This window comes from Trachypithecus francoisi, unplaced genomic scaffold (genome assembly GCF_009764315.1).
Source record: "Trachypithecus francoisi isolate TF-2019V2 unplaced genomic scaffold, Tfra_2.0 Lachesis_group11, whole genome shotgun sequence".
Lineage (NCBI taxonomy): Eukaryota > Metazoa > Chordata > Mammalia > Primates > Cercopithecidae > Trachypithecus > Trachypithecus francoisi.
Genome location: NW_022681456.1, coordinates 80,919,498 through 80,946,702, shown reverse-complemented (window position 1 = coordinate 80,946,702; position 27,205 = coordinate 80,919,498). Strand labels below are relative to the sequence as shown.

The 27,205-nt window shown below is 48.5% G+C and overlaps 2 protein-coding genes across 5 annotated transcripts in view; both read left to right on the top strand.

Annotated features, from left to right (window-relative positions):
* The window catches only part of SP1 (Sp1 transcription factor), a 34,195-nt gene extending 26,159 nt beyond the window's left edge, over positions 1-8,036 (top strand). The window contains exons 5-6 of the mRNA XM_033221909.1: positions 1,261-1,460; positions 2,512-8,036. Of these exons, the coding sequence (XP_033077800.1) occupies positions 1,261-1,460; positions 2,512-2,825 (514 nt within the window). The 3' untranslated portion in view covers positions 2,826-8,036. The remainder of the gene's footprint in view (positions 1-1,260; positions 1,461-2,511) is intronic.
* Positions 8,037-16,031: 7,995 nt separating this feature from the next.
* On the top strand, positions 16,032-26,085 carry AMHR2 (anti-Mullerian hormone receptor type 2). Of its 4 annotated transcripts, none has more exons than XM_033221910.1 (10): positions 16,032-17,452; positions 17,690-17,881; positions 18,146-18,223; positions 18,436-18,554; positions 18,670-18,900; positions 22,720-22,834; positions 23,595-23,767; positions 23,973-24,120; positions 24,289-24,425; positions 25,623-25,972. In XM_033221910.1, exons 1-10 carry the CDS (start codon positions 17,104-17,106, stop codon positions 25,917-25,919), a joined length of 1,839 nt encoding a protein of 612 aa, XP_033077801.1. In that variant the 5' UTR covers positions 16,032-17,103; the 3' UTR covers positions 25,920-25,972. The 4 variants fall into 4 exon arrangements, with proteins under 4 accessions (XP_033077801.1, XP_033077802.1, XP_033077804.1 ...); XM_033221911.1 differs by having other exon boundaries at positions 18,436-18,669; positions 18,800-18,900; XM_033221913.1 differs by lacking the exon at positions 23,973-24,120 and having other exon boundaries at positions 25,623-26,085.
* The last annotated feature ends 1,120 nt before the right edge of the window (positions 26,086-27,205 follow it).

Below are 27,205 nucleotides of genomic sequence, written 5' to 3'. Positions count from 1 at the left end.
AAGTGCTGAGATTACAGGCATGAGCCACTGTGCCCAGCTTAACTTTTAAATTTTTTATAGAGATGGGATCTCCCTGTGTTGCCCAGGCTGGTCTCAAACTCCTGGGCTTAAGCAGTCCTCCTGCCTTAGCCCCACAAATTGTTGGGATTACAGGCATTAGCCACTGCACCCAGCCTAGAAGCCTTTTTTAAAATTTAATTTAATTTAATTTTTTTTGAGAGAGACTGTGTCTCACTCTGTCACCCAGGCTGGAATGCAGTGGTGCAGTCTCGGCTGACTGCAAGCTACGCTTCCCAGGGTTCACGCCATTCTCCTGCCTTAGCCTCCCAAGTAGCAGGGACTACAGGCGCCCGCCACCACGCCTGGCTAATTTTTTTTGTATTTTTAGTAGAGACAGGGTTTCACTGTGTTAGCCAGGATGGTTTCGATCTCCTGACCCTGTGATCCGCCTGCCTCCACCTCCCAAAGTGCTGTGATTACAGGCGTGAGCCACCGCGCCCAGCCCCTAGAAGGCTTTTTTTTTTTTTTTTTGAGACGGAGTCTTGCTCTGTCACCCAGGCTGGAGTGCTGAGGCCGGATCTCAGCTCACTGCAAGCTCCGCCTCCCGGGTTCATGCCATTCTCCTACCTCAGCCTCCCGGGTAGCTGGGACTACAGGCGCCGCCACCTCGCCCGGCTAGTTTTTTATAGTTTTTAGTAGAGACGGGGTTTCACCGTGTTAGCCAGGATGGTCTCGATCTCCTGACCTCGTGATCCGCCCGTCTCGGCCTCCCAAAGTGCTGGGATTACAGGCATGAGCCACCGCGCCTGGCTAGAAGGCTTTTTAAAAGGAAGCCTTGGTCCATTGCGGTGGCTCACGCCTGTAATCCCAGCACTTTGGGAGGCGGAGGCAGGCGGATCGATCACCTGAGGTTAGGGATTCGAGACCAGCCTGGCCAACATGGCGAAACCTCATCTGTCCTAAAAATACAGAAGTCAACTGGACATGGTGGCGTGCACCTGTAATCCTAGCTACTCGGGAGGCTGAGGCAGGAGAATCGTTTGAACCCAGGAGGCGTGAGCCGTGATCATGCTATTGTACTCCAGCCTGGACGACAGAGTGAAACTCTGTCTCAAAAAAACAAAACAAAAAAGAAGGGTTTTTCAAAAAATAAAAGTTTGGGTTAGTTTGGTGTAGGTTGGGTGACTCTTGTTGATACTTTGTGGTTCTTTAGTTTCTGTCTCTAGAATGAATGATAAATAGTTGTATCCTCATTTTCAGGGGTTCGGGGGATCCTGGCAAAAAGAAACAGCATATTTGCCACATCCAAGGCTGTGGGAAAGTGTATGGCAAGACTTCACACCTGCGGGCACACTTGCGCTGGCATACAGGCGAGAGGCCATTTATGTGTACCTGGTCATACTGTGGGAAACGCTTCACACGTTCAGATGAGCTACAGAGGCACAAACGTACACACACAGGTGAGCAAAAGCCTATGGGAGAAAAATATAGTAATAGCCTAGAATGAAAAACACAAAATATACCTACAAAATAACTAAAATTTCTGAACAACTTAATTTGAAACTAAATATATGGGTCACAAATGGAATTGTAGTTAATCTGGAAAACTTTTAAGAAGGAAGGAGGAGCTGGGCGCAGTGGCTCACATCTGTAATCCCAGCACTTTGGGAGCCCAAGGCGGGCAGATGACGAGGTCAGGAGATCAAGACCATCCTGGCTAACACGGTGAAACCCCGTCTCTACTAAAAATACAAAAAAATTAGCCGGGCATGGTGGCAGGCTCCTGAAGTCCCAGCTACTGGGGAGGCTGAGGCAGGAGAATGGCAGGAACCTGGGAGGCGGAGCTTGCAGTGAGCCAAGATCGTGCCACTGCACTCCAGCTTGGGCGACAGAGTGAGACTCCGTCTCAAAAAAAAAAAGAAGGAAGGAGTTGGGTGCGGTGGCTCACGCCTGTAATCCCAGCACTTTGGGAGGCCGAGGTGGGTGGATTTCTTGAGGTCAGGAGTTCGAGACCAGCCCGACCAGCATGAGGAAACCCTGTCTCTACTAAAATTACAAAATAGTCAAGCGTGCTAGCGCACACCTGTAATCCCAGCTACTCGGAAGGCTGAGGGAGGAGAATTGCTTGAACCCAGGAGGTGGAGGTTGCAGTGAGCTAAGATTATGCCACTGCACTCCAGCCTAGGCGACAGAGCAAGACTGTCTCAAAAAAAAGAAGGAAGGAGCTAGATTTTGAGTGGGATTTTTTGAAGGCAAAGCATTGAAACCATTACTCTTAGTCTCTGCCCTGCCTTACTTTTCTGCTAAGTTCTACCTTCCTTACTGAGTACTCCCCAACCTTTATCTACTTTTCTTCCCCACGCCCCCACCAAAGGAAAAGATACTTGAAGATTTTTCTTGTTTTTAATCATCTTCTCATACTGGTCTTACTCAGCTTAGTAATTACTGAATTGGGTAAGATAACCTCACTTCCTAACATGTCAGCTTCTTATCTTTCCTTCCTTTACCTAGGTGAGAAGAAATTTGCCTGCCCTGAGTGTCCTAAGCGCTTCATGAGGAGTGACCACCTGTCAAAACATATCAAGACCCACCAGAATAAGAAGGGAGGCCCAGGTGTAGCTCTGAGTGTGGGCACTTTGCCCCTGGACAGTGGGGCAGGTTCAGAAGGCAGCGGCACTGCCACTCCTTCAGCCCTTATTACCACCAATATGGTAGCCATGGAGGCCATCTGTCCAGAGGGCATTGCCCGTCTTGCCAACAGTGGCATCAATGTCATGCAGGTGGCAGATCTGCAGTCCATTAATATCAGTGGCAATGGCTTCTGAGATCAGGCACCTGGGGCCAGAGACATATGGGCCATACCCATCAACCCCGGGATGCAAGGTAGCATGGGTCCAAGAGACATGTGGGAAGAGAGAGCCATGAAGCATTAAAATGCATGGTGGTGAGAAGAATCAGGAGAGGGATACAAGAGAAGAGATGGGGTCCCGGCACCCATCTGTATCATCAGTGCCTCTTAGAAGGTGGGAAACATTAGTGAAAATTCTGTTGGTGCCACCCTTTGATGAGCATTTGTTTGACCCCAGTTTCTTCTTACACTTCTTACCCCAGCCTACCCTTCCTGCATTTCTCTTCTCAGCTCTTCCATGATGGATTCCCCCCCCTTTCCTAAAGCCATCATGCCTTGATAAATATATATGATCATTGAAATACTTTTTAACAAGAAACAGATTCTATATTATTATATATATATATATATAAAGATATATAGAGATGCATTCACAGGGGTTGGCTGGGAGGAGGAAGAAGACCATTCTGTGACCAAAATACCTTGGTCATTTTTTTTATATTGCCTTATTTCCCTATGGCTGAGCCTTGTTGTGACACATCAAGCTTTTCTATAGATGGTGTCTTGGCTTCCCACCAGATTAAGCATTCATATGCTCTGCTTTTAGTTCATATATACATACATAATGTTTTTCCTTTCTTAATTTTGTCTTTTTATTTGGGATCAGCTTCTTGCACTCCTTTCCTAACTCAACTGTTGCCGTCTCACCTTCTCTCATCTGATCACTTCATGTTTTGTTTTTGTTACTGCCTGGATGAGGCACTTCTGTCAATTTTTTCAAGACCTTAGTTCCAGCAGCAGAATGGAAAAATCCTTGAAGCCCAGGCTGATGCTTGAAGTAGCTGTGGAGGGAGTGTTCAAAATACTGCTGACGCAGGCACCTTCTTGGCGCTGGAGAGTCAAAGTCATCTCCCTTCATTAGCTGCTCTAAGCATCGAAAATTAGAAGTCTTTGGGTGGAATTGTACAAGAATCCCTTTGAAGATAATAATCTTGACTCAGTTTGTATAAACTGTCAAATTGTCAAATAATAGGTAGGGGGCTTTCCCTAGGAAAATCATGTGCTCAGAGAGGAGATGACTTGTAGTCAGGTTCAGGAGTTAAGAGTATTTGGACTTTGGTACCACTGTCTTCCAGGGTAGCTCTAAGTTTTGATGTGTGGGCTTCTGAGTTTACATTCTGAAAGTAAATATACTTCTTTTGAACATCCCCACTAGGTTATTTTCCATTGTCAATAAGGAGCATCAGCCAGTGAATCTGTTTCAGGTTTCCATTCTGCAGAACTCCTCCAGAACATGTGCTAGTGGCAAGACAGTGGTTCTTAGGATCTTTTCCCTTAACTTTTCCTTGAATGTTCTTGGGTGGTTCCTAAGGGAAAAGGAAGCACATGATCATGGGAATGCTAGCCCAGAACAAAAAGAAATCTTGTCTTACCACGGTGGTTTATAGGAGAGATTGGGAGAAATCCTGTTTTCTCTGTGACCTGATTTCAGAAGAGACTGATCCAAAAATTACAACGGCAGGGAACCTAGTGCATTTGGCACTGAGATGTAAATGCAACCAGAATTGTCCTCAAGGCCCAGCCATAAAAGCATTGCCTCTCTCGACCTTCTGGTATCTTGTTAGAGAGCTTTTCACTGTGAGGAAGTGTGGAAAAATGGCTGTGTGTGTGTGTGTGTGTGTGTGTGTGTGTGTAATCTGTTAGGTTGGGGATAGGTTTTCTGCTAGCCAATATTAAAAGAGACCTGCAATAAAAAAATTACCCTGATCTGATAGAAAGCAAGTGTTTTTGTATGTGTGGGTGAATGTGTGTTCATGCCTGTATATGTCTACACACAAATGACAAATTATATTTGAAATTGTTGGAAAATAAATTCAGATCAAAATATCTTTCAGGCCCATTACCTAGAAATCTATCTTAAAACCTGGGTATGTTCCTAAGGTCATTTCTTTGCTTATGCTAAATTAATTACAATTATGAATGGAGGATATTCTACTGTACTTTTTAAAAAAGAAACTATTTTTGTGTTTGAAAGTGAAACCAACATGCAGATCTATAGCAGAGTCCTTATTCTTTTCATAAATCTTTTTACTTTGGCTACAAATAGATGATGGTATGATTCTATTATATATTTTATATAAAATCCATCCAAATTAAGTTTTGGATAAGTGTGTTGTTTAACCTGAAATATAATAACTTAATACTCTAAACAATAGTTCATTCGATTTGGTCCTTTCTCCACAGATGTAATTCTGTTTTCAACTCAGGAACTATGACAAGGAACTTTCCCCAGATCAAATTCTATTAACGCTGAGATACAAGTCATCCATGCACAGCCACTATCATACCCTTTATTCTCACTGAAAGGCAGAACTCAGAACCTGTTATTTTATGTCTGTAATCATGTACTTTGGCATCTTTTGGAAGAAAGGGGCAGGATAACTCACTGAAGTGTACAGTATTTTGCTAGTGCATTTCAAGGAATGGAATCTTCTCCAGTATGAAATTACTAGATATAAACTAGTGTAATGATAGTGAGGATATAAGCTTTTAGAAGGTAATTTGATGGTATTTCTCTCTTGAATGGAAAGCTGCTGGTTTACCCTCAAACCTCTTCATTAGCATTACCATGAGTGAATTTATATCTAATTATTTCCACTTGCCCTGTTCTCTTCTCACCAAGGAAGCTCCAGATCCAGTATCTTGTTTGGCCTCAAAACAGAAGCAGCTTCTTTTGTCTCCCAGCAGTAGTGAGCCACTCAGTCTTTTCCACAGGAAGTTAGGAGCCTACATTCCTTGAGTCAGGAGCTCATTACAGAAAAACCCCGTTTCCCTGAACTTTTGGCTAACAGAAATTAATGTAACTGACATGCATATTGATTCTGAAATTTTTTCATAAGTTTTTTTTCATTTTTTTGAATGAGTTTTTTAAATTAATTTTTTAGATGACCAATCTTGCAGGGCAGGGGATGCCCAGAAGAGTGGTGAGATAGTACAACACTTAATCCCTCATCCTTTCAGGTTTTCAGGTTGCCCATTTATATTCATTTGCATATCATTTGACTGTCTCACTTTTTACCCAGAACAGTAACAACCCACACCATCTTCCTTCAGGAACTTCCCAACTGGCACTCTGTGGGTGCTATACAGAGTGCAATTTAATGGATATTTCTCAGCCTGGTTCAGAATAAACTGAACCTTTGATCCCAGAAAGTATATATTGAAGTGTGGGATAGATTATGATTAGGGGAGGTTTGGAGACAAAAGCTGTAAATTACTATGGCTGATTTATTTCTACTATATACATATATATTTTTTGCTTTTGTGTATCCTATATAGGAAACTAAGCATTGTATTTTTTTTTAACAAATCTAAAAAAGCACTATGAACTGCAGGTGTTTGACTTTCAAAGTATATTTTGTATTGTTAATATCTTCACGTTTTGTGAATACTGGAAGCTGCAGATCTTTGCTAGGACGCAATAAAATTTATATACTTTTTGAGGGGTTCTTCTGGGGGTGCTAATCAGGCCCCTATTATGCTTAGGGGGAGCCCTGGTGCTACTTGCTTGAAGTTTTCAGTTGTAAGTACCCTGATGCCTTTTGGACCTTGGGATCAGATCAAGAGTTTTGGAGATCAAGTACCAAGGAAATAGGGACAGTCTAGCTGCCTCAAGTGAGGGGGCCTTTGCATAGCTCTCCTTCCCCCTCACTGAAGCTGGGTAGCCTCTTGGGGTTGAGAGGGAAAATGTGAAATCTTGGAATTTATCTCCCTTAGAAGAGAGCCAGTAACTTACGTACAAGGATGAAAGGTCACAGCAGTAGCTTTGGGGAAAGGGAGGAAGATATGGCACTTCTCCAACCCCGGAAAACATTGCTTTTGAAAACTGCTGATAAAATATGAGCCGGTTATTACTTCTGTTTGGGAGACTGTGCTCTCTGTGGTGCCTCTCTTGGCTCTACTCCATAGATACTAGACCTCTTCTAGGAGGATGAGCAGACCAGCTTTGAGGTTGACCTGTTTCTTTGTCTGCCTTCCCAAAACACCAGCCCCCAGGAAGACATTAAGCAGTCTTAAGCTTAAATTCCTACTCCCTCTTCCAAATTTGGCTCACTTGCCTTAGATCCAAGGCAGGGAAAGGAAAAGAAGGGGGATCCCTGGCTTTATTACTCCCCTAAGTCTTCACTCTGACTTCCCCAAACCCAGAAAGATTTTCTCCACAGTGTTCATTTGAAAAGAAGAGTATTTTGTCCCATTTTCCCCTTCCTCATTATCAAACAGCCCCAGTCTTCCTTGGCTCTGCTAAGAGAGTAGAGGTATGATGATCTGCCCCTCAACTGCCTTAAGTCCTAGCTAAGTATCAGGGAAAACAAAAAAACAAACAAACAAACAAAAAACACCTAACAAATGGGATTAGACTAGGGCTGCAAGTAGTGAGGATTTTGTTGATACCTCTACTGGATGTGTGCTTTCCCATATCTTGCCTTCAGGAATTACACTGTGCCTTTTCCCCAGGGATATGGGCTCTGTCTACTCAGTGCTCCAGTTTCCTGGTAACTGCTCTTGACCATTGTGGACAAGGGCAGGTCTTCATATTTCTGATCATCCCTTACTCCCAGTGAAATCCCATAGCCCTTACCTAGAGTCTAGGGCACAAAGACTTTGGGGAAGATAACTCTGAGATTGACCTGAGGAGACATCTACACACACCAGTGGCAGCTGCCCCAGGGCCTGCTTCCTCTTCCTAAGTCTGTCATCCTCTGGAAGGGAGGGGTGGTGCTCCAATCTCTGGTGCCTAAAAACCCAAGTTTATTTCTCTCAACACTGGCAATAACCAGTCCACACCACTGTTGCCTTTTAAAACCTCTTAATAATCTCATGCTGTGTTTGTTGTTGATTCCAATCCAATTATCACCAGGGCTGTGTGGGTAAATGCTTTTAAGTGCTCTCTCATCTTGCTCTTCCCCCTCACTCCCTACTCTTAGGTATGTATGATGCTAATCTTGTCCCTAAGTAAGTTTCTTCCTGCTCCTTTTGTATCTTCCTTTCTTGTTTTTCCTCCTACCTTTTGTCTCGGTGTTTTGGGACTTTTTTTTTTTTTTTTTTTTTTGGCCTTTTGTACAAAGGTTAGTTTCAATGTAGTCTGTAGCCTCCTTTGTAAACCAATTAAAAAGTTTTTTAATAAAAAGCCATGTCTCTGGTGTATTGAGGAGGGTTGGGAATGGGGAGAGTGTACGTTTATAATTTCATACTCTGAACCTAACGAAGGTTTACAGCTATACTGTGTTGTGCTCCATACATGTTAATCAGTGCAGTTGCCCTACACTTAACTCCTGGGTAAATGTTTTCATGATCAGATCAGTGTGCCACAACTGCATGGAAATGTGGAGGACCAAAACAAACAGGCAGCACTAACTTTGTTTTTTTTTCCCCATATGCTTTTTTATTTTGGAATAATTTTAGATTTACAGAAAAGTTGCAAAGCTAGAACACAGTTTCCGTATAATCCTTACCCCATTTCCCTCATTGTTAACATATTACCATGGTACATTGTCAAAATTAAGAAACTGACATTGGGGCTGGCGCTGTGGCTCATGCCTGTAATCCCAGCACTTTGGGAGGCCGAGGTGGGCAGATCAGGAGGTCAAGAGATGGAGACCATCCTGGCTAACATGGTGAAACCCTGTCTCTACTAAAAATACAAAAAATTAGCCGGGCATGGTGGCGGGCGCCTGTAGTTGCAGCTACTTGGGAGGCAGAGGCAGGAGAATGGTGTGAACCCAGGAGGCAGAGCTGGCAGTGAGCTGAGTTCACGCCACTGCACTCCAGCCTGGGCGACAGAGCGAGACTCTGTCTCAAAAAAAGAGAGAAACTGACATTGGTACATTACATGAGCTAAACTCCAGACTATGGGTTTCATTAGTTTTTCCATTGATGTGTTCTTTCTGTTCCAGGATCCATCCCAGGGTACCACATAGCATTTACTCGTCATGTCTCCCCAGTCGGCTCAGAGTTTCTTAGTTTTTCCCTTTTTTTCATGACCTTGACAGTCTTTGGGAGTATTGGCCAGATATCCTGTAGAATATCCCCCAATCTGGGTTTGTCTGGTGTTTTCCCCATTGTTAACACATGACCTTACCTCCTAGAGGGTGATATCTACATCTATTATCTGGATTTTTTTTTCCTCCCAGCTTCCCAAGCTTATGGTGGAATTCTGTAAGAAAGGGAGGTTTGTCTCTTCTCCCTCATTTAGTCAATTTATATTAGTATGTGTTAATGTGTACTTCTTTTATACATGGATTATAATCCAGTACTATTTTGTTGCTCAAATTTTCCCAGCTACAACCATTGTTACCTTTTGTCAGCCTATAAGCATGTTCTGGCCAGGCACGGTGGCTCACCCCTGTAATCCCAGCACTTCGGGAGGCTGAGCTGGGTGGATTACCTGATGTCAGGAGTTTGAGACTAGGCTGGCCAACATGGCGAAACACTGTCTCTATTAAAAATACAAAAAAAAAAAAAAGCATGTTCAAGCATTCCCCCTTCCCCCATTTTGAAAAACCTCAGCTTCCTCTTCGAGTTACTGATTAGTTTTTTCCATTTCCAAAGTTAGTGAAAGTAGTTTATACTCATTTTTCTCTTCCTTTATTCAATCCTCAGGCTACTTTGTGGGTTTGCTTTTGTTTTTTTGTTTTTGTTTTTTGGGATGGAGTCTTGCTCTGTCACTCAGGCTGGAGTGCAGTGGCACAATCTCAGCTCACTGCAACCTCCACCTCCCGGGTTCAAGCAATTCTCCTGTTTCCGCCTTCCGAGTAGCTGGAATTACAGGCACATGCCACCATGCCCGGCTAATTTTTGTATTTTTAATAGAAATGGGGTTTCACGATGTTGGCCAGGCTGGTCTTGAACTCCTGACCTCAGATGATCCGCCTGCCTCGGCCTCCCAAAGTACAGGGATTACAGGCGTTAGCCACTGTGCCCGCCCTGTTTTGTTTTGTTTTGTTTTTTTCGAGACAAGGTCTAGTTCTATCACCCAGGCTGGAGTGCAGTGACATCACTCTCATCTTGCCTCACTGCAACCTCCATCCCCTAAGCTCAACCTATCCTCCCACCTCAGCCTCCCAAGTATTTGGGACTACAGGTGCGTGCCATCACACCCGACTAATTTTTTTTTTCTTGTTTTTTGAGATGGAATCTCACTCTATCGCCCAGGCTGGAGTGCAGTGGCGCAATCTCGACTCACTGCAAGCTCCGCCTCCCAGGTTCATGCCATTCTCCTGCCTCAGCCACCCGAGTAGCTGGGACTACAGGTGCTCACCACCATGGCCGGCTAATTTTTTGTATTTTCAGTAGAGACGGCGTTTCACCGTGTTAGCCAGGATGGTCTCGATCTCCTGACCTCGTGATCCTCCTGCCTCGGCCTCCCAAAGTGCTAGGATTACAGGCGTGAGCCACCGCGCCCGGCCTACACCCGACTAATTTTTGTATTTTTTGTAGAGACAGAGTTTCGCCATGTTGCCCAGGCTGGTCTGGAACTCATGAGCTCAAGCGATTCACATCTGCCTCGGCCTTCCAAAGTGCTAGGATTACAGGCATGAACCACTGCACCTGGCCCAGGCTACTTTGTTCAGCATCCATCATTTACCAGAAAATTTCCCGGTAGCGTCAACCATCTGGATGCCAGCTCTGGTGATCTTTCAGTCATTAACCTCTTAGACCTCACTGCTTCAATGTGCTACTTTTGACTACTGTATCTTAGAGCTTTCTTCCCATAGAATGTGACACTGATACACTCTCTTGGTTCTTCTTCAGCATTTCTTTTTTTTTTTTTTTTTTTTTTTGAGACGGAGTCTCGCTCTGTCACCCAGGCTGGAGTGCAGTGGCCAGATCTCAGCTCACTGCAAGCTCCGCCTCCTGGGTTCACGCCATTCTCCTGCCTCAGCCTCCGAGTAGCTGGGACTACAGGCGCCACCACCTCGCCCGGCTAGTTTTTTGTATTTTTAGTAGAGACGGGGTTTCACCGTGTTAGCCAGGATGGTCTCGATCTCCTGACCTCGTGATCCGCCCGTCTCGGCCTCCCAAAGTGCTGGGATTACAGGCTTGAGCCACCGCGCCCGGCCTTTTTTTTTTTTTTTTTTGAGCCAGAGTCTCACTCTGTCACCCAGGCTGGAGTGCAGGGGCATGATCTTGGCTCACTGCAACCTCTGTCTCCTGGGTTCAAGCAATTTTCCTGCCTTAGCCTCCTGAGTAGTTGGGATTACAGGCACCCGCCGCCATGCCCAGCTAATTTTTGTATTTTTAGTAGAGACAAGGTTTCATCGTGTTGGCCAGGCTGGTCTCGAACTCCTGACCTCAGGTGATCTGCCTGCCTCAGCATCCCAAAGTGCAGGGATTACAGGTGTGAGCTGCCGTGTGTGGCACATTTCTGTATTTTTTAGTCTCCTTCATAGCCACTTCTTCCTGTGTCTCTTTACTATTTGTGTTCCCTGTCTTGTGTCCTTTCCTTTCTCTACCTTTTTCCCCCTTAAACAAGTCACATCCACTCTAACATTAGATTATGTCCACATTGATGACTCCCAAATCGTGAGCCCTAACTTTTCTCTTGACCTGGAAGTCTGCTTGCTAGACATTTTCATCTGGATGTCCTCCAGATGAATTCAACATGGTAGAAGGGGAAATAATTCTTTGTCTTTCACATCTCCCTAAATAATATCACCCACTGCTCCTTGATCACTCATACTTGAAACCTCAGAATCATCTTTTAGCTCCCCTTTCACCTACTAATATTCATTTGATTACCAATCCTGTCAACATTACCTATACAATATATATCAAATTTTTCCTCTTTTTTTTTTTGAGATGGAGTCTCGCTCTGTCTCCAGGCTGGAGTGCAGTGGCGTGATCTTGGCTCACTGCAACCTCTGCCTCCTGAGTTCAAGCGATTCTCCTGCCTCAGCCTCCTGAGTGGCTGGGATTACAGGCGCATGCCACCACGCCTGGTTAATTTTTGTATTTTTAGTAGAGACGGGGTTTCAGCATGTTGGCCAGGATGGGCTTGATCTCTTGACCTCGAGATCTGCCCGTCTCGACCTCCCAAAGTGCTGGGATTACAGGCGTGAGCCACCGCATCCGGCCTCCTCTTATTTTCATTTCCACTGTCTCAGTACTCACTTTGTTTACTGCTTAGGTCTTGCAACTGATCTCTCCAAACCCCAGTAGTCATCCATCTTCCAATTGCCACCAGGCCCCTGCCTAAAATATTTTGCTTTTTGGGAAAGTCTAAGCTCCTTGATACAGAATTGAAAACCTTTCCAATTTGGTCCATCTCTCTCTGAGGTGATTTTCTGTCTCGTATCTCATACTGCTTCCTCCTCACTCCTTCCACCTCTAACACACAAGGCTTTGTGTTTACTTCTCTGTGCCTTTACTCTTGCCATTCCCTTTGCTTAGAACAACTGTTCTCCTCTTACCATTGTGTTTACCTTTGGGACTATTTAAATATCCCCTTCTCTGTGAAACTCTCTGGGTACCTTTCTTCTATGCCCTAGGCAAAATTAGCTTACTTGATCTATTTGTATAGCTCTTTGCTCATGCCCCTAGTAGGAAACACAGTTTTCTGGTTGCTTGTCCATATATCTGCCTGCATTTCTACACTATGAGTTCCCAGAGGGCAGTAATCACATCTCTATCTTTGTAGGCCCAGCACTTAATGAAATACGTTTTTTTTGGCCTGGTGGAGTGGCTCACGCCTGTAATCCCAGAACTTTGGAAGGCCTAGGCGGTGGATGACCTGAGATCAGGAGTTTGAAACTAGCCTGGCCAACATGGTGAAACCCCATCTGTACTAAAAATACAAAAAATTAGCCAGGCGTGGTGGAAGGCATCTGTAATCCCAGCTACTTGGGAGGCTGAGGCAGGAGAATTGCTTTGAACCTAGGAGGCGGAGGTTGCCGTAAGCGGAGATTGCACCACTTTACTCCAGCCTGAGTGACAGAGTGAGGCTCTGCCTCAAAAAAAAGGGAATGCTTTTTTTTTTTTTTTTTTTAAATAATATAGATGGGGGTCTCACCATGTTGCCCGGGCTAGTTTCAAACTCCTGGCTTCCCAAAGTACTGGGATTACAGACATGAACCACAGCGCCCAGCCTCTATCACCATCTTAACTCTAAAACCTAACAGCCCAGAGCAGGTATAGTTCCCATAAACCTGACTGGAATGTTTCTGTCTTGGAAAGAATTAGTTATCCAAAGCTTTGGGTGAGGAGACTGCCTTTCTGCCTGATCCTTACCCTGCTCCCACTCTGGAGGAGATAGTCTCCTGAGACATTCCAGACACAAGAAGCTATTTCACCTTCAAATTTCCCCTCACCCCCCACCACACACACCACCCCAGACTTATCTGATCTGGGAGCCAGTGAAGGAAAGTAGCTGGAAGCACAACATTCCACCTCACTGGCAAGGTCCTACAGACTCCTGGAAGGGTCCAAGGAAGGATGGGCGGCTATCTCTATCCCTGGTCATTCCTCCCGCTGCTGTTACACGACTACTGGAACTTTTACTCTCTTCCTTTCATGCAGGTTCCCCAGAAGAAAGACCCCAGAATCAAAAATTCAGTACTCAAGCTGGGCGCAGTGGCTCCTGCCTGTAATCCCAGCACTTTGGGAGGCCCAGGCGGGTGGATTACCTGAGGTCAGGAGTTTGAGACCAGCTTGGCCAACATGGTGAAACCCTGTCCCTACTAAAAGTACAAAAATTAGCCAGGTGTGGTGGGCGCCTGTAGTCCCAGCACTCAGAAGGCTGAGGCAGGAGAATCGCTTGAACCCGGGAGAGGCAGAGGTTGCAGTGAGCCGAGATCGCGCCACTGCACTCCAGCCTGGGCGACAGAGTGAGACTTCCTCTCAAAAAAAAAAAAAAAAAAGTCAGTACTCGGATTATCATCCTTGGTCTAAGCCCCATCATTCCAAGAAAGGGTTCCCAGGCAGCCACTAGGGCAACAGAAAGCTAGGGAAACAGAGAACAAGTCCCCTCTGACTCTAATTCTCAATGAGCCAGTGGCTCACAGGGGTGGAAGTGATTATCTATTTCTGTTTATTACTCAGGGAAAGAGTCTGGTGGAGTTGACTCCTCTGTCTCTATTGCAGAACAAGCCGTAGCCCTCTCCCACCTCCATGCTGAAATTCTTCACATCCTGTGCCCGCCCTTCACATTTTATAGTTCCTGCAGCTTAGTAAATGTAGGAGGTGTACTATATGTATTAGTCATCAGAGGAGGTACTTTCTGCCCTCTCACCGCAGCAGGGAATTTCTCCTCTGCTGACCTCTGGTGGTGATAGTTTGAACTGTATCCTCCCTTTTTAGTTGGTAGCATGTTGGCAGGTAATGACGCATATTTTCTCAATTTAAATTCAAATGTCCAAGTATAGTACTAAGTCGTTATTTTTTTCATTGTTGAATTTTGTACGTCTTTCAGGCAGTATGGTGTAATACAAAGAATACAGCCGGCCTGGTGCGGTGGCTCACGCCTGCAGTCCCAGCACTTTGGGAGGCTAACGCGGAGGGGTCACTCACGCCTGTAATCCCAGAACTTTGGGAGCCGAGGCGGGTGGATCACGAGGTCAGGAGATTGAGATCATCCTGGCTAACACGGAGAAACGCTGTCTCTACTAAAAATACAAAAAATTAGCCCAGTGTGGTGGTGGGCACCTGTAGTCCCAGCTACTCGGGAGGCTGAGGCAGGAGAATGGCGTGAACCTGGAAGGTGGAGCTTACAGTAAGCCGAGATCACGCCACTGCACTCCAGCCTGGGCGACAGAATGGGACTCCGTCTCAAAAAAAAAAAAAAAAAAAAGATCGACCCCATCCTGGCCAACATGGTGACATGGTGAAACCCCGTCTCTACTAAAAGTACAAAAATAATAATTAAAAAAAAGAATAGGCCCGGCGCGGTGGCTCAAGCCTGTAATCCCAGCACTTTGGGAGGCCGAGACGGGCGGATTACGAGGTCATTAGATCGAGACCATCCTGGCTAACGCGGTGAAATCCCGTCTCTACTAAAAAAAATACAAAAAAAAAACTAGCCGGGCGAGGTGGCGGGTGCCTGTAGTCCCAGCTACTGGGGAGGTTGAGGCAGGGGAATGGTGTGAACCCGGGAGGCGGAGCTTGCAGTGAGCCGAGATCCCGCCACTGCACTCCAGCCTGGGTGACAGAGCAAGACTCCTTCTTTTTTTTTTTTTTTGAGACGGAGTCTCGCTCTGTCGCCCAGGCTGGAGTGCAGTGGCCGGATCTCAGCTCACTGCAAGCTCCGCCTCCCGGGTTCACGCCATTCTCCTGCCTCAGCCTCCCGAGTAGCTGGGACTACAGGCGCCCGCCACATCGCCCAGCTAGTTTTTTGTATTTTTTAGTAGAGACGGGGTTTCACCGTGTTAGCCAGGATGGACTCGATCTCCTGACCTCGTGATCCGCCCGTCTCGGCCTCCCAAAGTGCTGGGATTACAGGCTTGAGCCACCGCGCCCGGCCAACTCCTTCTCAAAAAAAAAAAAAAGGCCGGGCGCGGTGGCTCAAGCCTGTAATCCCAGCACTTTGGGAGGCCGAGTCGGGCGGATCACGAGGTCAGGAGATCGAGACCATCCTGGCTAACACGGTGAAACCCCGTCTCTACTAAAAATACAAAAACTAGCCGGGCGAGGTGGTGGGCGCCTGTAGTCCCAGCTGCTCGGGAGGCTGAGGCAGGAGAATGGCGTGAACCCGGGAGGCGGAGCTTGCAGTGAGCCGAGATCCGGCCACAGCACTCCAGCCTGGGCGACAGAGCGAGACTCCGTCTCAAAAAAAAAAAAAAAAAAAAAAAAAGGAAGAATAGAACCTGGACTTTGGAGTCAGACTTGCCTAAGTTCAAATTCCAGCTCTGCTATTTTCTAGCTGAATGACTTTGGGCGACTTACCTAAGCTCAATTTTCTTACATATAAAGTGGAAATAATAAAAATAATAGGCCAGGCACAGTGGCTCACACCTGTAATCTCAGCACTTTGGGAGGCCGAGGTGGGCAGATCACGAGGTCACGAGATTGAGACTATCCTGGCCAACATGGTGCAACCCCATCTCTACTAAAAATACAAACATTAGCTGGGCATGGTGGCATGAGCCTGTAATCTCAGCTACTCGGGAGGCCGAGGCAGGAGAATTGCTTGAACCAGGGAGTGGGAGGTTTCAGTGAGCCAAGATGGCACCACTGCACTCCTGCCTGGTGACAGAGCAAGACTCAGTCTCAAAAAATAAATAAAATAATAATAATAATAAATATTTCAGGGGAGAATTAGATGAGATGATTGTAAAATGCATAGCCCTAGCTGTGACCCAGAATATAGTAGGTGCTTGATAAGAACTTCCTCCTTAATAATGGTTATTTGTTCAGCCTGTGAACCAATGTGATTTTTTTTTTAAAGTGAAATCCACATAGCAAAATTTACCATTGTTACTGTTTTCAATGTGTTTTTTTTAAAAATTCAGGTAAGTTTTATGTACTTTCTGATTCTTAAGTTGGAAAACAAGGTAACCTCTAATATGGGCTGTGAGGCCTTTCTCTGCCCAAGCAGCTGAGGATATGAACCCTGAATATAAAGGGATCTTAGGCTAGAAGGGATCTGGGGCAGAGCTGAATGGCTCTAAGCATTTGACCTCACCTTAGTTTCCTCCTGAGAAGAGTCAACAGAGTCCAGCATCTTCTTCCAAGGTCAGGAAAGGGCAAAGATTTGAAATTAGGCATCACTGGGTTCTCAGCTGGGCCTGCAAGGTCCCCTCCTCCCACTATGCAGAGCAAAGAGGAGGTTGCAGAAGAGAAGAGGATATGAGATTGGTTCTCTGCTCCTCCCTTTCTTTCCCTGCTTTCCCCACACCCACCCTCTCCCCCACAGCAGCCTTCTCCCCCACAGAGGCTGGGATAGAATGAGGGGGGCGGAGTTGGGGACTGAGGGATCAGAAGCCCCAGGATGCCCTGTATCTGAAGAAAGCTTTGGCCAGGGGCAGCTGTGCTGGCTCATGCTCTCCTCCTTCTGCTGCTGCCATCCTCCAGCAAGATGCTAGGGTCTCTGGGGCTTTGGGCATTACTTCCCACAGCTGTGGAAGGTAAGCGTCTACAGGGAGGGGAAGGGTCTTTCCATCCATCCAGCGAGGGAAAGGGATGCTTGAAGCAAGAGCCACCCCTTTGGAAGAGTGGTGAGTGGGCTGGGTGAGTGAGGGTGAAGGACAGAGCCATGTGTCCCCATGGCGGGGCTCAGGTTCCAGCCCTCTGCTGACCCTGCTTCCTCCTGTGGCTTTACCATACTGACGCTAGGATGTGGAACATGTTTTGTCTGTTCTTTTGGCCACTTTTTTGCCTCTGCATTCACTCCCATCTCGAATCCTTTCCTTTCCCCACCCTGGGCCTCAGCACCCCCAAACAGGCGAACTTGTGTGTTCTTTGAGGCCCCTGGAGTGCAGGGAAGCACAAAGACACTGGGAGAGCTGCTAGAATCAGGCCCAGAGCTCCCTAGAGCTATCCGCTGCCTCTACAGCCGCTGCTGCTTTGGGATCTGGAACCTGACCCAAGACCGGGCACAGGTGGAAATGCAAGGTGAATGGCAAAGTATATGGCAGGTGATAGCTAGAGTGGGAGACAGACACATCCTGGGGTATGGGTGGCAACCAAGGAGGAAGGGGAGAAATAGAACAGGTGGTGGGAAAGAAAAGCCCATGAGAGATGGAAGGGATGCCTCTGATAGAGAAGGGATTTATCCTCTGTTTCCACACGCCATTGTGCTTTCTCCCTTTTCCCCCTTTCTCTCCTCTTCCCCTAATCCCACCCCATCAGGATGCCGAGACAGTGATGAGCCAGGCTGTGAGTCCCTCCACTGTGACCCAAGTCCCCGAGCCCACCCCAGCCCTGGCTCCACTCTCTTCACCTGCTCCTGTGGCACTGACTTCTGCAATGCCAATTACAGCCATCTGCCTCCTCCAGGGAGCCCTGGGACTCCTGGCACCCAGGGTCCCCAGGCTGCCCCAGGTAGCCACCCAAGGGTACTGAAGGCTGGTGGGGGCTGGGGCCCAGGTTAGGATGAGAGGTGGAACCAGGGCCAGTTCTCACCCTACTCCCACCCCACACTTTCCTCCTCCTGGCCTTGGGAAGTTGGTTGCCCTGGTGACTGGGAGATAAGGGGTCTTGTGACCAGGGTGGGGGTGGGTTGAGAAGCAAGCTCTCAGGAGGGGAACAGCAGACAGCAGGTTTGGGTCAGTGCTTGCCAGCCTGCATTCTTGCCTTGATGTCCAGGTGAGTCCATCTGGATGGCACTGGTGCTGCTGGGGCTGTTCCTCCTCCTCCTGCTGCTGCTGGGCAGCATCATCTTGGGTACTAATCCACCCCATCCCTCCCTTGTGACCCCAAGACATTGTCCCCAAAGCTCTGATCCCTCTCCAGGCACCCCTGACCCCATGGTCTTGGGATCTCTATAGCCTGATTCCCAGACTCCCATGACCTCTCACAAAGCTCCCTTTCCATAGAGTCCCTTTTCCTGTCCCCATGCATGTGCACCCTGAATCTAAGGCTCTTCTCTGTTCCAGTCCTGCTACAGCGAAAGAACTACAGAGTGCGAGGTGAACCAGTGCCAAGGCCAGGGCCAGACTTGGGCAGGGACTGGAGTGTGGAGCTGCAGGAGCTGCCCGAGCTGTGCTTCTCCCAGGTGCCCCAGGGAGGGAGAGAAGGGATCCTCTGGGCACTCCTGGAGGTTGTGCTGGGGAGGAAGCCTGGCCCTATTATAGCTCAGAGGCCCACACTCAGCACAGTGTCCCTACCAGGTAATCCGGGAAGGAGGTCATGCAGTGGTTTGGGCCGGGCAGCTGCAAGGCAAACTGGTTGCCATCAAGGCCTTCCCACCGAGGTCTGTGGCTCAGTTCCAAGCTGAGAGAGCATTGTACGAACTTCCAGGCCTACAGCACGACCACATTGTCCGATTTATCACCGCCAGCTGGGGGGGGCCTGGCCCCCTGCTTTCTGGGCCCCTGCTGGTACTGGAACTACATCCCAAGGTGAGCACCAAGGAGTATATATGTGTGTATGCCTGTGTGTATGTATGGAGGTGGGGGCTACATGGCAGCTGGGCCTTGTTGATGCTTCTGCTTTCGATTTTCTCTTTTCTAAGACATTAAAAATGGCCAGGCGAGGTGGCCCATGCCTGTAATCCCAGGACTTTGAGAGGCCAAGATGGGTGGATCACCTAAGCCCAGGAGCTCAAGACTAGCCTAGGCAACATGAGGAAACCCCATCACTGCAAAATTAGCTCAGCATGACAGTGCACACCTATAGTCCCAGCTACTCAGGGGGCTGAGGTGGAAAGATCGTTTGAGCGTAGGAGGTTGAGGCTGCAGTGAGCCGTGAGCATCCCACTGCACTCCAGCCTGGGAGACACAGTGACACCATCTCAAAAAATAGTAACAAGTTGGGCACGGTGGCACACGCCTGTAATCCCAGCACTTTGGGAGGCCAACTTGGGAGGACTGCTTGAACCCAGGAATTCAAGAACAGTCTGGGCAACACTGTGAAACCTCACCTCTACAAAAAAGAAAAAATTGGCTGGGTGTGATGGCACGTGCCTGCGGTCCCAGCTACTTGGGAGGCTGAGGTGGAAGGAGCACCTGAGCCTGGGAAGGTCAAGACTGGCAGTGGGCCAAGATTGTGCCACTGCACTCCAGCCTGGGTGACAGAGTAAGACCCTGTCTCAAAATAATAATAATTTTTATTTATTTTTATTTTTCATTACATAAACAATACATGTTTATATATTTATTTTATTTTATTTTATTTTGTGAGAGGGACAGGGCCTTGCTCTGTTGCCCAGACTGGAGTGCAGTGGCATAAGCTTGGCTCACTGCAACCTCTGCCTCCTGGGTTCAAGCGATTCTCCTCCCTAAGCCTCCCCAGTAGCTGGGATTACAGGTGCCTGCCACCACGCCTGGCTAATTTTTGCATTTTTAGTAGAGACGGAGTTTCACCATGTTGGCCAGGCTGGTTTTGAACTCCTGACCTCAAGTGATCCACCCATCTCAGCCCCACAAAGTGCTGGGATTACAGGCATGAGCCACTGTGCCTAGCCAAAAAAAAAAAAAAAAATGTTAAAGAAATACCTTCAGGCCGGGCGCGGTGGCTCAAGCCTGTAATCCCAGCACTTTGGGAGGCCGAGACGGGCGGATCACGAGGTCAGGAGATCGAGACCATCCTGGCTAATACGGTGAAACCCTGTCTCTACTTAAAAAAAAATACCAAAAACTAGCCGGGCGACGAGGCGGCGCCTGTAGTCCCAGCTACTCGGGAGGCTGAGGCAGGAGAATGGCGGTAAACCCGGGAGGCGGAGCTTGCAGTGAGCTGAGATCCGGCCACTGCACTCCAGCCTGGGTGGCAGAGCAAGACTCCGTCTCAAAAAAAAAAAAAAAAAAAAAAAAAAAAAAAGAAATACCTTCAAGGCCGGGCGCGGTGGCTCAAGCCTGTAATCCCAGCACTTTGGGAGGCCGAGACGGGCGGATCACAGGGTCAGGAGATCGAGACCATCCTGGCTAACATGGTGAAACCCCGTCTCTACTAAAAAATACAAAAAAAAAACTAGCCGGGCGAGGTGGCGGGCGCCTGTAGTCCCAGCTACTTGGGAGGCTGAGGCAGGAGAATGGCGTAAACCCGGGAGGCGGAGCTTGCAGTGAGCCAGGATCCAGCCACTACACTCCAGCCTGGGCGACAGAGCGAGACTCCGTCTCAAAAAAACAAAACAAAACAAACAAACAACAACAACAAAACACACACACACACACACACACAAAACTAGCCGGGCGAGGTTGCGGGCGCCTGTAGTCCCAGCCACTCGGGAGGCTGAGGCAGGAGAATGGCGTGAACCCGGGGGGAGGCGGAGCTTGCAGTGAGCTGAGATCCGGCCACTGCACTACAGCCTGGGCGGCAGAGCGAGACTCCGCCTCAAAAAAAAAAAAAAAAAGAAATACTTTCAGGCACAACCCTCCAAACTCATATATTCATTCAACAAATAATTATGAACTATATGTCAGACACTATGCTGGAGGCCAGAAAAAACACAATCCCTGCCTTTACAGATTTTATAGACTAGCAGGGGAGACAGAAATGGATCAAGTAAACACAAGTGTCAAATGTCAAGTGTGCTAAGTGCTAGAAGAGAGGGCCACTGAACTATAAGAATAATAAGATGTGACTTGAAGGGGAGAGCAATGAGCAAGAAGAGGAAAAGGTAGGCAGAGGCCAGCCACACCAGGCCCTATGGGCCTGCTAAAGATTTAGGACTTTTTAAGCTTTCATACCATTTCCCATCTGCTTCCTGCTAGGCATTACACTACCCACTTTTTTTTTTTTGACAGAGCCTCATTCTGTTGCCCAGGCTAGAATGCAGTGGCATGATCTCAGCTCACTGCAGCCTCCACCTCCTGGGTTCACGCAATTCTGCCTCAGCCACCCGAGTACCTGGGATTACAGGCGTGCCGCCACTACTTACTCCTGGCTAATTTTTGTATTTTTAGTAGATATGGGATTTCACCATGTTGGCCAGGCTGGTCTCAAACTCTTGACCCTCAAGTGATCCGCCTGCCTTGGCCTCCCAAAGTGCTGGGATTACAGGTGTGAGCCACCCCCCCGGCCATGCTACATACTTTAAACATTTCCAAACATACCCTTTGCAAACACATTATGAGGTAGGAATGATTATCCACATGGGGCTCAGAAAAGGAAAGTCATTTGCCCAGAATCTATGTGACTCTAGAACTGGCTCCTCATCATCATGTCTGTTGCCTCCTGGTGGGGTAACCCTCCACCAGGACTGTGTGTGTCTCTGTCCACGTAGAAGAGCTCCCCACAACTCACTTTGCCCTATTGTAAGTAGTTCAACCTCCACCACCTGTTTCAGTGCCCAAATGCAGTGGCTCTTCCCTGGACTTTTTCAGCCCCTACAGCTTCTGCACCTCCGAAATCTTGAATGATGGAAAATCTCCTCTTTGACCACATACCTCCTGTCCTAGCTCAAAAATCACTGTTTTTTTTTGTTTGTTTGTTTAAATTTCTCTGACTTCTCCAGGCAGTGTTAGTCATTCTTGCTTTATGCCCCTTGGCACTCGGTTAATTTTCCCATCTTGGGGTTTACTGCATTCTTTATCTCTTACCTTCTCATCTGAGCCATCTTGTGCCTGCACACAGCTCATGGCCACTGAAGGTGCTCGATGACGCTTGTCGAATGAGGGGTTCTATTGCTCCCTTCCCTCCAATTCCCACTTGCCCTCCACCTGCTACTCTGTTGTCTACTGGCTCTGCCTGTCTATGTGTACACATGCCTGACACCTCAGACAAGGTGGCTCATGAGGGATGCCCCTGACTAGCTTACCCTGCCTCCTCTGTTACTGTCCTTGCCCCACATTTTCTGAGTCAGTATAAGGTGGTGGTTATTAGTAAGTGATCTTGAGTCAGACTGCTTGGATTCAAGCTCCACTCCTGCCTCACCGACTGACTTCAAGCGAGTTTCCTTAGTTCTCTAAGGAAAAGCTCATCTGTTAAATGATGTGACAGGAGCACCTACCTCCTAGGGTTGTCACAAGGATTATAGGAGGCCACATCCACTGGGCCTGGACCACAGTAAGTGCCTAGTAACCTTGATCTCGAGTTACTATTTTTCATGTCAATTGATGCACAGTCTTACTCCTTCTACCTATTGTCTTGGCCAGCATCCGTTGGTGTGTCTGTCTGCTGGAGAGATGCAGGGAGAAGACTGTCAATTGATCTCTGCTCCCTGGGATGGATCAGCCACCTCCAGCTTTGTGTACCATCCTTTTCTCTCTGTTTTTTCCCAGGGCTCCCTGTACCACTACTTGACCCAGCACACCAGTGACTGGGGAAGTTCCCTGCGGATGGCACTGTCCCTGGCCCAGGGCCTGGCATTTCTCCATGAGGAGCGCTGGCAGAATGGTGGGTGAGCTGGGCATAGGAAGTCAAGGCAGCCACACTGCTATGTTTCTGATTCTCCCTTATTTTGGAGGGGAAGGATTGGGTCAAAAGGGGGAGGAAGAGCCGGGCGCGGTGGCTCACGCCTTTAATCCCAACACTTTGGGAGGCCGAGGCGGGCGGATCACGAGGTCGGGAGATCGAGGCCATCCTGGCTAACACGGTGAAACCCCGTCTCTATTAAAAATACAGGCCGGGCGCGGTGGCTCAAGCCTGTAATCCCAGCACTTTGGGAGGCCGAGACGGGCGGATCACGAGGTCAGGAGATCGAGACCATCCTGGCGAACACGGTGAAACCCCGTCTCTACTAAAAAAATACAAAAAAAACTAGCCGGCGAGGTGGTGGGCGCCTGTAGTCCCAGCTACTCGGGAGGCTGAGGCAGGAGAATGGCGGGAACCCGAGAGGCGGAGCTTGCAGTGAGCTGAGATCTGGCCACTGCACTCCAGTCCGGGCGACAGAGCGAGACTCCGCCTCAAAAAAAAAAAAAAAAAAAAAAACAAAATATTAGCCAGGCGTGGTGACACGTGCCTGTAGTCTCAGCTACTCGGGAGGCTGAGGCACGAGAATCGCTTGAACCCGGAGGCGGAGGTTGCAGTGAGCCGAGATTGCGACATTGCACTCCAGCCTGAGCAACAGAGCGAGATGCCGACTCAAAAAAAAAAAAAAAAAAAAAAAGAGGGAGGAAGAACATCCATGTTCCTTCGACCTTGGATTCCCCCACAGGCCAATATAAACCAGGTATTGCCCACCGAGATCTGAGCAGCCAGAATGTGCTCATTCGGGAAGATGGATCGTGTGCCATTGGAGACCTGGGCCTTGCCTTGGTGCTCCCTGGCCTCACTCAGCCCCCTGCCTGGACCCCTACTCAACCACAAGGCCCAGCTGCCATCATGGAAGTGAGTTCTCTGGCTAACTGGTGAGGCCCAGGATGATGGTGGTGCTGCTGATGGCAATGAATCCATTGTGTGTCAACAGTTGTAGCAATACCTATAGCATTTGGGACATTGCTGAGTCTGTGGTTGGGGGGATATTGCATGGACCATTGCTGCAGTGAGGGTTGCCACAGAGATGATTCTTGGCCCTTCGTGCCTTGCTCTCCAGGCTGGCACCCAGAGGTACATGGCACCAGAGCTCTTGGACAAGACTCTGGACCTACAGGATTGGGGCATGGCCCTCCGACGAGCTGATATTTACTCTTTGGCTCTGCTCCTGTGGGAGATACTGAGCCGCTGCCCAGATTTGAGGCCTGGTAAGGATAAGTGGTACAGTCCCTTCCCGTGGGCTCCCCCCCACCCATTCTAGGTTCACCCCAACCTGACCTGGTCCTGAGAAAGCTCTGCTCTTCCCTGTCTTGCCTTTTCTACATGGTAGGCACCCCTAGGACTAACTGACACCCAGCCCCTCTACCTCCCTCCAGACAGCAGTCCACCACCCTTCCAACTGGCCTATGAGGCAGAACTGGGCAATACCCCTACCTCTGATGAGCTATGGGCCTTGGCAGTGCAGGAGAGGAGGCGTCCCTACATCCCATCCACCTGGCGCTGCTTTGCTACAGTAAGAGGCCTAGGCTGTTGGGCTGGGAACCTGGAGAGTGGGGGCTGGGCATGGGCTTCAAGGACATCTCTGCCAGGGCATCTGTCTACTCCTATCTCCTCTCATCTCCCCTCACTCCTTGGTTCATGCTCAGCTGGAACTGGGCAAGCCTGCTCTCTCCCTCAGTTCATCCTCTTCCACCCTAAGTCTCACACAGTCCATTCCATCTACCTGAGACACACACCTTCCTCCTGCTCAGCTTTGCCCAGCCTGTCTCTCCTCTCTACCATCAGTTAGCCCTGTTCCTCAGTCCCCTTCTCCAGGATGCCCTCCTTGGCTTTGCTCTTGTCCTGAGCTCTGCCCCATCTGCTCTCCCAATACAGTAAAGGCCAAAAATCAGTTCGATAAGTCCCCATTCTGTCATACACTGATGATGTTTCTGCTGTGACTCAATAAAAGGCAGTTCTGGGTATAAAGGGTGAAAGCAGTGGCCTCACAGTGAAAGTTCAGGGCTTTGCACAAACACTTCTTTTTTTTTTGAGACGGAGTTTCGCACTGTCGCCCAGGCTGGAGTGCAGTGGTCCGATCTCGGCTCACTGCAAGCTCCGCCTCCTGGGTTTACGCCATTCTCCTACCTCAGCCTCCCGAGTAGCTGGGACTACAGGTGCCCGCCAACGTGCCCGGCTAATTTTTTGTATTTTTAGTAGAGACGGGGTCTCACCATGTTAGCCAGGATGGTCTCGATCTCCTGACCTCGTGATCCGCCCGTCTCACCCTCCCAAAGTGCTGGGATTACAGGCGTGAGCCACCGCGCCTGGCCACAAATACTTTTTTAACAGAATGTCCCTTCTGCTACCTGATCTGAAATTTCCACGGCACAAGTGTTAAGTTAGCTAACGGAAACTGGGCATTACTTGCAGAAGACTCTGGCTCTCTGAGAGGAAAGAGAGTAATTTCCCATTAGCATATTAAGCTGTCAACCTATATTAGCTCCTCAGAGGAAATAGTGGGCTGTACAGAAGGCCCCCACAGAGCCTGTTTCATAGGGAACAAGATTCAGAAGGCTGGAATTCAGCAAGAGGGAGAGGAGGGAGGCTCCAGGAAAGATCAGAAGTGGGTGTTGAAAGCAGGAGAGTGATGGACACTGAAGATGCTTTTTAACCCTGGGGCCCACTCAAGATCCTAGAGTCAACCCTCCCTCCCTGTCATTCCTCCCAGGACCCTGATGGGCTGGGGGAGCTCCTAGAAGACTGTTGGGATGCAGACCCAGAAGCACGGCTGACGGCTGAGTGTGTACAGCAGCGCCTGGCTGCCTTGGCCTATCCTCAGGAGAGCCACCCCTTTCCAGAGAGCTGTCCACGTGGCTGCACACCTCTCTGCCCAGAAGACTGTACTTCAACTTCTGCCCCTACCATCCTGCCCTGTAGGCCTCAGCGGAGTGCCTGCCACTTCAGTGTTCAGCAAGGCCCTTGTTCCAGGAATCCTCAGCCTGCCTGTACCCTTTCTCCTATGTAAATATGCAGTTTATGTGTAATCAATGTACATGCCAACATAAACATGGCAGTTGCATAGCTGTCTTGTCTGCCTCATCACTGCCTTTCCCACCTGCTGAATCCTTGGATTCTTCTGCGGGCATCCAGTCCACAGCAGTTCTGACCAGTGACTCGGGGTAGGTGTGCAGGAAACAGAATAAAGTCAGCTTTCCTGACGCATATCCTTGGGCCTTCCTCTATTCCTGTAATCCAGGGACCCTCTTGTCTCTCTTCTCTTCCACTAACATTTATTGTTATTTATTTATCTGGTTTTTTTTTTGGAGACAGAGTCTCTGTCCAGGCTGGAGTGCAATGACACAATCACGGCTCACTGCGGCCTTGTCCTCCCTGGGCTCTTGTGATCCTCCTACCCCAGCCTCCTGAATAGGTGGGACCACAGGCATGGACCACCATATCCAGCTATTTTTTCTTTTTTTTTTTTTTTTTTGAGACGGAGTCTGGCTCTGTCGCCCAGGCTGGAGTGTGGTGGCCGGATCTCAGCTCACTGCAAGCTCCGCCTCCCAGGTTTACGCCATTCTCCTGCCTCCGCATCCCAAGTAGCTGGGACTACAGGCGCCCGCCTCGTTTTTTGTATTCTTTAGTAGAGATGGGGTTTCACCGTATTAGCCAGGATGGTCTCGATCTCCTGACCTTGAGATCCACCCGTCTCGGCCTCCCAAAGTGCTGGAATTACAGGCTTGAGCCACCGCGCCCGGCCTATTTTTTCTTTTTTGAGACAGAGTCGCACTCTGTCACCCAGGCCGGAGTGCAGTGGCACAGTCTCCGCTCACTACAAGCTCTGCCTCCCGGGTTCATGCCATTCTCCTGCCTCAGCCTCCCGAGTAGCTGGGACTACAGGCACCCACCACCATGCCCGGCTAATTTTTTGTATTTTTAGTAGAGACGGGTTTTCGTTTTGTTTGTTTTTTGTATTTTTTTTTTAGTAGAGATGGGGTTTCACTGTGTTAGCCAGGATGGTCTCGATCTCCTGACCTCGTGATCCGCCCGTCTCGGCCTCCCAAAGTGCTGGGATTACAGGCTTGAGGCACCGCGCCCGGCCTAGAGACGGGTTTTCACTGTGTTAGCCAGGATGGTCTCGATCTCCTGACCTTGTGATCCGCCCACCTCGGCCTCCCAAAGTGCTGGGATTACAGGCCCACCGCATCTGGCCTAATTTTTTATTTTTTGTAGAGATGAAGTCTTGCTATGTTGCCCAGGCTGGTCTCGAACTCCTGAGCTCAAGCAGTCCTCCTTCCTCAGCCTCCCAAA